The sequence below is a fragment of the Coturnix japonica genome, chromosome 12 (genome assembly GCF_001577835.2).
Source record: "Coturnix japonica isolate 7356 chromosome 12, Coturnix japonica 2.1, whole genome shotgun sequence".
NCBI classification, from domain to species: Eukaryota; Metazoa; Chordata; class Aves; order Galliformes; family Phasianidae; genus Coturnix; species Coturnix japonica.
The window spans coordinates 8,067,006-8,079,507 of NC_029527.1; the positions used below are offsets into that span (position 1 = coordinate 8,067,006).

The 12,502-nt window shown below is 48.4% G+C and overlaps 1 protein-coding gene across 11 annotated transcripts in view; it reads left to right on the plus strand.

Annotated features, from left to right (window-relative positions):
• CHST13 (carbohydrate sulfotransferase 13) overlaps window positions 1-11,137 on the plus strand; it is a 69,492-nt gene extending 58,355 nt beyond the window's left edge. For 9 of the 11 annotated variants that reach the window (XM_015875091.2, XM_015875092.2, XM_015875093.2 and 6 more), the window contains 2 exons: window positions 5,478-5,560; window positions 7,147-11,137. In XM_015875091.2, the coding sequence (XP_015730577.1) occupies window positions 5,495-5,560; window positions 7,147-7,992 (912 nt within the window). In that variant the 5' untranslated portion in view covers window positions 5,478-5,494 and the 3' untranslated portion in view covers window positions 7,993-11,137. Of the gene's footprint in view, window positions 1-1,669; window positions 4,041-5,477; window positions 5,561-7,146 lie in introns of all 11 variants that reach the window. The other 2 variants (XM_015875089.2, XM_015875090.2) reach the window with 2 other exon arrangements.
• The last annotated feature ends 1,365 nt before the right edge of the window (window positions 11,138-12,502 follow it).

Here is a 12,502-nt window from a genome sequence, read left to right on the forward strand (position 1 = left end):
TGTGTTTGGCTTTTGGGATTACAGCAGGCTGTACATTTAGGGCAGAGGATGATGATGTTCGTGTTGATGTGCAGAGAGGTGTGCTGCCAGGCACTGTGGCAGCTTGAAAATAGAGCTGCTATAGGTTGTATGGCCTGAAACCAGGGCACCTGGAGGCAATTCCTAAGCCTGAGTTCTATAAGTGGTGGTGGTTTCAGACAGCCCATTGGACCCTCAGACAGCTCAGTGCCTGCAGGTTGTGGTGTAGCTGGGGACATGGAGCAATGCCATTAAACCACACAGTGCTGACCTTCTGTTTTTACTTCCAGCTCCTCAGCAGAGGAGCCTGGGTCTGAATTGACAGCAGTGAAGGGTGCATTTGAGCAAGTCAAACACATGGCTCTGTTAGATTTCTTCTCCTTCCTTCTCTAGTGTTTTAATTCAGCCTCTGCTGTCTGTATCTCCAGCTTTTTAGGCGCAGTAAATCTGAGTGCTCACAGATTAGATTCTGTCTCTTTGCTGAAGCAAAAATGTTGTGTTCTTAAACTTTCCTTTAACAATGATAATTGGAACAGTTCAGGTTTTCATTCCCAGAGGTGTTCCCTTAACTCTGAAGGTGGATAAGGATGTCAGCGCCAGAACTGCTGTTCTTTGCAGCTGAACGCAGCAAGTACAGAAGCAAAGAAAGGGGCATGACTTTGTGTCCATCAAATGGTGGTCACTACCTTTGGGGCCATTGGCTCAGTAGGTCTGGAGTTATATTTGGGATTTTGGTGTTTGAGATCACATTTATTTAAAAAATAATAATAAAGTCCCAACAATCATCCTTTGTTCTTAGGTGGAATCTGAGCAAATGTTTTCTCCATCAGAGCTAGCCCAAGTATAAAGCCAGAGCTTCCTAGAACTAAGCTTCTTTCCAACCAGCTCCATTGGCTCCAGTAGTTCTGCTCCTTCCAGCCAAGGCCATTCACACAGAGCGTGGGCCACTGCCCAGGTCTCAGTGGCTGCTCCCACGTGCGATCTTTTGGCCTCAGTGCTCTGGTCCATCCTCAGACAGTCGAGGTGTCCAGCCAGGCTGCATGTCTCAGGCTTTGCTATCAGACTGGGAGGAAAAACTGAGCTCAGCCTACTGGACCTCTGTGGATAACAAGCTCTGTTTTCACTTTCTCTCCATTTTTTTTTTTATTCTTTCCTCTTGGATGCTATAACCGAAAATTGGACTGATTCAGCAGTCTGTGACTGCAGCTGGGGTTTGGCTTTCAATGAAGCGGTCTCAGCAACCTCTCTTAAATCAGGTGGTGGGGTCCTCCTCTGTGTCTCCTGGCTGCAGCCACTTGAATATCAAGGAGCCCGTCTCCCAGGAGCAGGGCTGTGCTGCCCATTGGTCACTTGCTGTGTTGGGTACCACTGAGGAATCAGAAACAGCAAAGCCTAGAGAAGCCCATTGCTGCAGCCACCAGTGGCCATAGAGACCCAGGTCCTAATTTCTAGCCTATACCATGATTTTAAACAAGTGTTTTTAAGCTGGTCCCTTAAAAATGCAGATCTCTGGATGTTATTTCCCCATTGTACAAAAAGGACTGCCCGTGCCTGTCTCACTCCCCCGTGGGGAGCTGCAGGGTGTAATTAACACACAGACCCATCATTTTGGGTGACCAGGCATTGTGATTATTTTTTTCTCCTTTTTTAGGTTTTGTGCAGACACAACAGGAAGTGAATCTGCTGCTGTGTGGTAGAGCGAGGCGATAAGCTCTGGGGTCAGGATTAACTCTTTAGGGCCCCTTGGGTACACATTCACCTGCCAGCAGGTGTGCTTGCTCTTCTAGGCTAGACACCGCTATTTTGGACTGGATACCACAACTGGACTATTGGACTCTTAATAGCTCAAGGACCCAGCCTTCCAAATCCCTGAAGACTCACCCCCAAAGGAGCTTGGGATTCTTTGCAGCTGAAATTTCACCCATCTGGGTTTTCCAAACCTCCTCTTAATTGTGGAATTTTGCTCTGGAGTGAGTGGGCATCCAAGTGCCCCATCCCTGAAGGACATTTCATTCCCCCTAGCTGGAGCATCCCATCCCAGCCTGGGGACAGCCAGCTTTCCTTGCTGCTCTTTTCTGTGCTCTGGAGCTGCCGTGGGCCACCAAGGGCAGAGCTGTTGTGTTGCAAGTGAAGACTGCTATGCTGTGGATAATGACATTCATGCTTTATTCCTTGTTTCTCCTATGGTAAATTCCTCACTTGATGTCTTCCAGGACACCATTTGCCTTTTTTATCACTGTTGCACTAGCAACTGATAGCCCTGAACTAATGCATCTGGGACCTCCTGTCACTTCCAGCAGCAAAGTAGCAGAAACTGCTAAATTCCAGCACTGCAAAATTAAATCCTGCTTTATTTCTCGCTTCCCTGGTCCAGGACAAAGCTTCAATTTCCCTGCCTGGTGTTTCAGTCTTTCCCTGCCATAGCAGACTTTCTGTCGTTGGTATTGCTCTGTTTTTATGCCAAGCCAGTTGCTGGAGTATCGATCCCAGAGGTGATCTAGGAGATGTTATGCTAGAAATCCACCTCCTGCCCAGCATTTTCCCTTCAAGCATTGCTTGCCTTCCAGCTACTCATATACTTTACAGTTCCCCATTTAAACTACTGCTTCTCTGTTTTGACATACATATTTCCTGTGGCATGCTGTGCCTCGTGCTGTATGTATATCTGGGTGACTATCTGCCACATACACTCAATCTGCAGAAACTGCTTATGTTATTGATACTTCGGGTTGCATGGGTTTGAGCTGTGCTCAGTCTCTGCCAGGCTGCATTTTATTCCCCTTTCCAGTTCTGCACCCCCATTTTTTAATCATTTTTTTTCCCACCAGACTCTTTCCTTCAGCCTCGGTGATGCTGATGTCAGACTGATGGGCTTGTCACTGCCTGAATCCTGTCTCCCAGCCAGAATCTTAAATTCAGGCACTGGATTTGCTGCTGTGGACACTGAGAACCTCCCTCTGAAATTAAGAGTCTCTGCAGCCAAAAGAGTGAATTCCTTCCCTAGTGCTTCCAGAAGGCTGGGATGGGCACGATCCAGTTTCTGCTCAGCTCACACATGACTGCCTGTCTTCATAATCAGTTAGTGCACCTAAATAGTCACGGCTTTAAAATCCATTCCTTTTTCCAAAGAAAACTGGCAAGTCGTATAAAGCCCAGATCCTGCTGTGGTATTGATGTCACACCACTGCAAGAGAATGGCTTTGGTTTTGATGGGCTAGCACAAAAACCTGGGCTGTAGGGGAAAGAGGGGAGGAGAGCGTTGTCTTTCCAAGCTCCAAAGGAAAGACTAAAAGCACAGGAGGCTCCAAAATGAGCTCCTTGTCAGCTTCTTCTCATTCCTTGATTTCTGGTCAGTGTTACTGCTTTAGCATGGGATTTGATGGTCTGTCACAGCTACCCTCTTGCTTCATACTTTGAAACTGCAAAGGACAAATGTAATACTTCCTTCTGCCTGTTTCAGTGGAAAGCATTTTGGATTCAGATGAGGGCTGTATGCTGTCTGTACTCAAATGGTGATCCAGTGGTTGCTGGGAGTTGACGTTTTGTCCCCTTTAGAAATGGGATATGCTTTGGCCAACTGACATCTCTGCTTACGAATGCAATTACAGCAGTGCTAAATTTCTGTGGATTACCATTGCGTGTGGTGGAATCCAGGAGCCTGAGTAAGAAGCTATGAAGTCAGGAGGACAGCCAACATGCAGAGATCTTGGCAGCTCCCTTGTGATGGAAGATCCTGCTGTACTCAGGGCCCTGGTGCCAAAATGCAGCACAAACCATTACATTGCTCTGATGATAATCCCTCCTCAACACTGTCATGTCAGCATTCCTTGGCCTTCCCAAACTGCTTGGAGTCCCAGGAGCATCCCAGGGATGGGTAACAGATGGTACAGGGGATGAGGAGCCTCCGTTTGCATGAACTGCATCTTGCACTTCAGGCTGCATCCCAGACCTAATGGAAGAGACAGGCACAGATGAAGATGAGCCTTTCCCCTGCATGTTTGGTTTCCTCTCCATCTGTGCAGGTCAGCTTGCTGTAGGTTTCCAGATCTCAGTTTTCTTAAGGTGGGCTGTTGCCTGCTTGGGCTGAGTGGTATAGGGACTGGATGGGGAGAGACCTCATTATGGGATTGCATGACAAGGTGGTCAAGATTGGTGAGAGGGGTTTTGTGTTCAAACTGGGATTTTGAGCTGGGTGAGGAGTACAAGCCCACAGTGCTCTGAGTCATGCTGGTGTGAGCTGTGTGCATTCATAGCAGCTTCAGGTCACCCTGGCCTTGTTTATGTCCCTTGTCAGAAAAGTTTTGGATGATGCACAAGGTAACCTTGAAAACAAACGCCTCCACATTGCCTTTGCTAAAGATAGGAGCAGTGCATGCGGTGCCCACGCTGTTAACTCTGACCCACTCGAGTTCAATGCTCTTTGCTCACAGCTGGCAGATGCAGGCTGCAAGTTCAATCTCATTCCTTTCAACTTGCAGAAAGCTAAGCTGGGAAATATGAAATGGGATCTGCTGGGTTCAGTGCCCCCAGCCCAGAACGTGAATGTTGGGTCCTCTACTTGTCTCTTGTTAGTACTGAGGCCATTTCCCCCTCCTGTGGGGTAACTGGTACAAGGCAATGAGGAAGGAACAGCTCCTCACTGAGTCATGTTTGTGACTCGTGGTGCCACAAGAAGTGTTCTTTCCCATGTCAGACGTGCTTGTGATGAAATTGTGTGAGTTCAGCCAGGCATTTCCCCTAATTACAGCCTGAAGGAGTGACACTGAGCGTACTCTGGGTGGCTTTGTGCTTTGGAGCAGTTTTCATGTAGGCAAAATGTAAGCACGTAAAAAACAAGAGGGAATTTGGAAGCAAAAAGCCTCGGTGTTAGAAACTTTCATGTTAACAGAAGCAGTGTGAGTGATGCATGGCTCTGCCTGTAGGTTCCTATGTGGACATGGATCCCATTGTTCTCGGGTGCTCTTGAAATCAGAACAAGCTGCTCTCTTTATATATGGCCTTTCCTGTGGTTAAAGGATGTCTGGACCTTTTGCACCCTAACTGTATATTATATTGAAAAAATTAGAGAAAGGGGCAATCATCATTTTCATTGAGAAGTCCCACACCACTGAAATTTTGTGCTGGTGGCTGTGGTTTTTAATTATTTCATATGAATCAGTCCTTTTCTTTTGACTAAAACCTAACCTGCAAAGAGTCTGCAGCCTAGTTAACATGTTGATAGCATTTGGGAACAGGTGAAAGGTAGAAATGACAATGGACAAACACCATCTATGGTGAAAAAATAACCCATCTTCCTCCAAAGCTGTGAGCATCTTTCCCTCAAGCTACTTGGGTTCAACTCAATTGGAGGGACATCACTACATCCCAGTATGGCCCCTACCACCAGTTTGGGCATCACCAGATGGGGGGAGGGAGGCAGCCCCCAACTCCTCTGATTTTTGTTTTCTCTCCCTTTGCAGCTGCAGAAGACGGGGCTATGAGGACAGCCTGGCAGGGGAAAGCCGGTCGCAGCCCACTCCAGGCCCTGTATGAGAGTGATCAGGTGAGGGGATGGGGTGAGGGAAGAAGGGTGAGGGGGTCCTGTTGCAGTCAGGGCCAGATCCCTCCCCATGCTTGATGCTGTTGTTCCAAACTAGGGTGGTGCTTTCATGTCTATAAGCAGCCAAGTTACATTTGCTTTAGGAAAAATGGCTAATGCAGGCCATGATGCCTGCATACCCTAATCCTGCTGGAACGTCCTGATGTTGTTTCCTTAAAAGTGATGCTTAATTTCTCTGGCTTTTAGAAAGGAAGGAAATGAAGGGAGCAATTTTGCTCTGAAATAACTGAAAGACATGCACTTATTCCAGTGGGCAGCTCTTGAAAAGTAGTCACATTTATTTGTTGCCATGCCTGCAGACAGTGTCTGTCTGTCTTTTTGCCTTTCTTTCCATTCCTATAGTCTTGAATTATGTGAGTGCAGGGAAAAACACCTGAAAAAAAAACCCACACCATTTAAGTGCTTGGGTTCTTTAGCACTTTCAAAGAGTGTTTCCAATCTGAAAAAATTGAAGGCAGCCTCCAAACAAAACCTAGCAGGAGAAATTTCTACCAGAAAGTTTGGCTCAGTAGCATGCTGTACCATGAAAGCTCCTCTTCATGTATGATCATCACCTTCTTAGATTCAATATTCCTCATATCCAGGTTGCCAACAATGTCAACATCATTTCTTGGTGGCACGTAGGATGTGTTGGCTTTGCAGGGGGAGGTTTTTGCCCAGGTGTTAGTCCCACTGTGAAGATGAGGACTCTGCTGAATCCTCTCTGGTGTGAGCAGTTTGAGCATCCCACCTCCCCAGTGCTGCCTCTCTCATGTTCTGGTGGCCCCCCAAAATCCTATCCAGGCCTCCAGGGAGAAGGCGTGGCTGAAGCTTGATAGAGAGCCTCCTGTGGCATGAATAAGCCCTGCCAGCTGCCTGCAGCAAGGATGCAGGGATTGAGGAGGTAACCTGCTCTTGCCCTTGATCCTGTTTTGGATGCTAGAGGGACCTGCAAGGCTGCAGGGACAACTATGGAACTATGTGTTTCCAGCTAGACTGTTTGCATGGCCCAAAGTGGAAGCCGCTGTTGTCTTGCGACAGAGGGGTCATTGCACTGCACTGGAGCAACAGCTCTGTGGGATCAGAAATTGAAGATAGCATCTGAGGACAAAATGAGGCTTTTGAGAGGTTCCTGACCATTGGCCTTGGTGCTGAGTGTGAAATCTGCCAGTCTCAGTGAGGAGAAGGCAGAGGGAGTGGGCAGCAGCGGGAGGGGACTTTCCCCTTCTGAGTTCCTGGAAATGGTTTCCTTCCCCAGATGTGACAGTGCCATTCTGGAGTTTCTGATGAATAGCAAGACAGGAAAGGTCATGTCCTCAGACCATCTGGAGGGGGATTTCAGCTGGGGTGATTCCAGAGAGGTCACTGCAGCAGCTGCTGGGCTATGATGCCAGGAATCAAACAGGAGGAGAGGAGGGGAAGGAGGACGACTTGTGGACATCTCTGAACCGTCCTGCCTCAAGGGAGGAAAGGGAAGGTGATGGGAACAATTGCTTGTAGGTCCCCATTGGTGTGGGTTTGCCAATGACCATCTCTTTCTTATTCCACAGTTTGAACAGTCATCACTGCAGGCAGTTCACCAGCAGCGACGGGAGCTGTTGAGCAACGTCTGCAACCGTTATACCCGCAAGCGGCGGCTGCTGCGGCCGGATGACTTGCGGCACTTGGTCGTGGATGACACACATGGGCTGCTCTACTGCTACGTGCCCAAAGTGGCCTGTACGAACTGGAAGCGGGTGATGATGGTCCTGACGGGGCAGGGCAAGTACCGGGATCCTCTGGATATCCCTGCCAACGAGGCCCACGTGTCATCCAACCTGCACACTCTCTCTGAATACAGCATCCCTGAGATCAACCACCGCCTGCGCAGCTACCTCAAGTTCATCTTTGTGCGGGAGCCCTTTGAACGCCTGGTCTCAGCCTACCGCAACAAGTTCACCCGCAGCTACAACACGGCCTTCCATAAGCGCTACGGGACCAAAATCATCCGGCGGCACCGGCAGGAACCCAGCGACAAGGCACTGGAGCGTGGGGATGATGTGCGCTTTGAGGAGTTCGTTTACTACCTGCTGGATCCGCGGACTCAGCGGGAGGAGCCTTTCAATGAGCACTGGGAGCGCGTGCACTCACTCTGCCACCCCTGTATCGTCCACTACGACGTGGTGGGCAAGTACGAGACCTTGGCTGAAGATGCCAACTACATCCTCCAGCTGGTGGGTGCTGACACGAGTGTCAAGTTCCCGTCCTCGTCTAAGACCACCAGAACCACGGATGACATGACGGCCCAGTTCTTCCAGGACATTAGCCCCTTCTACCAAAGGAGACTCTTTAATTTATACAAAATGGACTACTTGCTCTTCAACTACTCCATCCCCTCCTACCTCCGCATCCGGTGAGGCAGGTGCTGGGGAGAGGTGGGGGGAGTTAGGTACTTCTCATCTTGCCATTACTCCTCTCATCCCACCCTGTGCTCGTCTCTCGGTTCTCCCCATGCCTGCTCTGTTCTGTGTGCCTTGTTTAGGCATAGTCTGGAGGGAGAACACCCCACAGAATGCTGGGGCTGGAGTTTCTCCTTCCCCTTTCCACTGACCCCATGACTTTGGCTCTTGTCAGTGGGCACAGGAAGCTGCTGGCTTTGAGGGCTTGCCTTGGCTGGGGATTTTCTCGTGAATAAGAGCTTCCTCTGTACATCCAGGTCTTGTGAAGGGTCCTTTTTTGGGCAGGATCCCTTTGGGTGTTTCTCCTCCTCACTGGGCTGTTTGGGGTCAGCCTGGGGATCAGGATGGAGTTTGTCAGAGATATACATAGGACCAGAAATAAAGCAATAATTTAAGTTTTCCTTGTTCATTTTGAATTGCTCCCACCTTTCTGCCTTCTTCTACCCCCATCCCAGCTCTCTGAGCCATCTCCACTGCTGGGGAGGGCAGCAACGCAAGCTGCATTTTGCTCAGACAAAGCCTGGAGGGCTTTTTGTTCCTCTTCTTCCACGTGCTTCCAGCTGGGGATGCAAAATGCATCCAAGTGAATGCATCCAAGTGAACAGGGAGAAAGAAGCAGATCTGCAGTTGATGTGAGTGACAGAGATAGAGCAATTTCTCCTGAATGACAGCAGCAGAGCCTTCAGTCTGTGCGTATGTGCATCTGGATTTCTGGTCAAGTCCAATAAATCCAGATTGTTTTGTCTTAATTATGTAAAGACAGGTGTTAATTGTTTTGCAAAGCCATACATCCAACACAGGTGCAGGTACACCCACTTGGCATGAAGGAATGGAGGAAGAGCATCGTGCAAAGGTGATGCTGCATTGGGAAGGCTGGAGGAGAGCGTGTGTAAGTGAGTGTGTGTAAGAGAGTATTTATGCCTGAGAATCTGAAAAAAATAGAGAAGTAAAAATGGAGACAGAGACACCTAGAGGAAAATTCCCCTTTGCTTGGCTGGCTTTGGACAATTCACCCCTTATAGAAGAAACAGGAGCGGGGGGAGAACACAAAAGAAAATGACAAATGTGATCCTGAGGTTTTTAAGTTCAAGCCAGTCCTAGGAGCTCTATTTCTTTAAAACCATATTTAAAACCTCCTTTCTGTTCAGCCCCAGCTAAGGTGGCTGCCTTTGTAAATAAACACAGCTGTAATAGAATTTGCTGTAGTGTGTCTGCTGGCCCAGCTGCGAGCTCTTATCAGTGCAATACAATGGAGGTTTTATAAAGCCCCAGTGTGCTCAGACTGTTTTAAAAAATAATGTTTTCATCTAAGAACTTCTGGCTGTTACATCTTAACCTTTTTTGCTCTCTGCCTCTGATCTGTACCTTTCTGCTGACATTCTCCTCCTTGGTTATGCTGTTTGGAGAGTGGTTTTAGCAAGCATTAAAAAGAAAAGGAAATGGAATTGTTGGTGATGCTGGCAGCCTGGGTTGGAGCTCTTGCTGTAATGGCCTTTCTAGTGATGGATATCAGAGCACGGAAACAGCTGATGGGATGCTGTAGATGTCAGCATCTGGGCTATGTGTATTCCTTCTGTGTTCTTAGAATTCTTGCAGTCCCTGGTTAGTGCTCCTGGTTGTTTGGAGTCGGTCAGCATCACGAAGGAATGGGGTTTTTGATGGATTTGTGTTCTTGAATGCTGTGTTCTGCAGGTAGCTGGTGGCTTGTCAGGTGGCAGGGACAAACGTAGCCTGGCTCCTGTGGTGCTGCCTCTGGGTATGATGCATGCTGCTGGCTGGAAGAGCTCTGCTGTGACAGCAGGGAGCCAGCGACCAGGCTTTGTCCTTGTGATGGTGACTGTTCGGATCTGGTTCTGGTTGGGGTGTTCCTTCCCTTTGCATCCTATCCCCAGCAAATCTCTGCCTTACGCAGTAGGGCTGCAGCCTGCCCGTTGCGTTCTGTGATGTGCTGTCTTTGGGCTGATGTGTTCAGATATACTCACTTTGAGGCTTTTTCTAGAAGAAAAGCAGCTGCAATCCAGTGCATTTAGGTCACGTTCTCAGCTTTTCTCGTGCCTAAACATCTCTCCCCAAAGCACAACGTGACAAGGACAGAAAATGGCAGCACGGAGTGGGTGGTGATGGAGCAAGGAGGACACCGTGTGACAGGAGGGGACAACTGCAGGCGTGACACCTGCGGGACTTTGTGCTGGCATCCAGTTCTCTGAGTGGCTTCTATTTTTAAGTATCTGTTTTCCTGTATCCATCCCTTCTTCTTGCCAAACGAGAAATAATCAAGGTGTTTGGATGAGAGATCGTGGCCTTAAGCTACCCCAGGACAGGCTCAGGTTGGATATTGAGAACACTTTCTTCTCCAAAAGAGTGGTGATGCATTGGCACGGGCTGCACAGGGTGTGCTGGAGTCACCATCCCTGGGGGTGTTACAGAACCACAGACATGTGGCACTGAGGGATGTGGTCATTGGGTACAGGGGGCTCAGGGGGTTGAATGAAGTGATCTTAGTGGTCTTTTTCAGCCTTAATGATTCTCTGATTCTCTACCTCTTTGCTACATGGGGCTCGGAGCATAACCCTTGGTGTTTCTGCACTGGGGCAGTGATGGGTCAGGGCAGGATGAGCTGTGACCAGGGGACAGCTGCAGGCTGAGCTGCCAAGGTCACCCCAGCAGTGGGAGCCCAAAGACTAACAGAGTAAATCAAGTGAGCTGTGATAATCACACACGGCTTGGCCTCAGGCAAGGAACAACCTTGCAAACTCTCTTTGAACCCTCCCTTCTGCATCTCCCCCCTCAAGTGCCTATTAAAAATTAATAATTAAAACCAAGAAGCATGAAGCAGCATTCAGCCCTCTGAGTCACAGCTGAGATGGGGCAATGGGGTTTGTTGTGAGCTCTCAGAGCCCCAGGGATGCAAAAATAGAGAACAGCATCACTTTTATAAATGTCTGTGTGCATGCACACATATACAGTGTAAATAACAATTCTTTTATAATGTATAATAGAATTATTTCAATTGTCATATTTATATGTTAATACATGGACTATATGTAATAAGTATGTGTATAAAATTTGTTAAGAGAATAATTAAACAGCAAACATGATTGTAGCATACTGTTAATAGTGTGGTTATATTTGTAGAGAAGTGTGTTGCTTGTTTATATGTGTGTGTATGTGGTACTTACACAAACACACATAGAAACAGAGATCCCTTGCCCACATTGAACCTTCCTACAGGCCAACAAACTCAAGTTCTACTGAGCAGGAGCTTTCTTTCCTAAGCTTGCTGTGCACTGAAGCTTGGGTTGTTTACCAGCTGGAGGATTAATAGACTTCCATTGAAGGGAAAGAAAAAATATGCAAGTGTTTTCAAGTATGCCTTGGAAGCGGTGTTTCACTTGAAGGAGGCTTTTCAGACTTGCTTGTGTTTGCTGGCTTGCACTTCACTCATGCCTGGTGAGGATGCTGTGTCCTGAAAAAAGGAGTTTTTCTGGAAAAATACTGTGTGAGGATGACTGCAGTGAGTGGAATGTAGATCTTCTCTTGCCTCGTCCTCTTAAAGGAATTTGCTTATTTGGGAGCCATTGAGGAATAGATAAAAATGAAGGTCACTGTCAGCTCTGTTAGGGTTCTGGGGGGTGATGGGGAGGCACAGCCCAGCCCAACCCTGACATAGACCCAATAGCTGAGGCTTTCCTGCTTGGTTAGATAAAGGCAGAAATCACTCTGAAATAGCCATTCTCTGCCTGAGCTCTGCTACCCACACAGGTCTGCTCTGGAGCTGTGTGAAGTTCATGGAGGCAAAGCAACACCCCTTCTTCCCCCTCCCCCCCCAGTGAAATAACCCTGGCAGACACCCCAGGTAGCACAAAGCCAGGCAGGGCCTGCTGGGATTTACTGAAGGCTTTAAAAGCGGAGGATCCTGCAGGCATTTAAAGCCAAACCTCTGCTTTGAATGGGAGGAAAATACTTGACTACCTTTGTAGTCCCAGCAGTGCTGCCCATCACTCCATCACTGTGTGCTCAGCCTGGGAGGAGCAGGCTCAGGTTCAGTAACACCGATCCCAGCTCTGCTCCAGGGTTACATACAGCCTTTGTCAGCAAGGGCCCTTCCTCATTTGCACCAGGAAAAAGAAAAAAGGAGGAAGGAAAAAGTGTAAACAGGCCCACTAGCCAAATAACTGGCCTTTCGCTGCCCCTGAATACAAGGGGAAAAAAAAATCCCCTTTTATTAAAACCATTTCCTTTGGTTATGTCATTGGTCTTGAGGCTGGAAGCAATTTTAAGCATGCTCCCCACACTGAATGCACAGGCACAGGGCTGACATTGGCTGCCCACTGAGAGCTGCACAGCAAACAGAGCCCCTATGATGCACCCATCCCTGCTTGCAGCACCAGCACCTCTGCCCGGAGCCCAGCATGGGTCCCCTCAGCCCAGCTGAGTAGCATACTTTCTGTGCTGCCCCTGCAAGCCC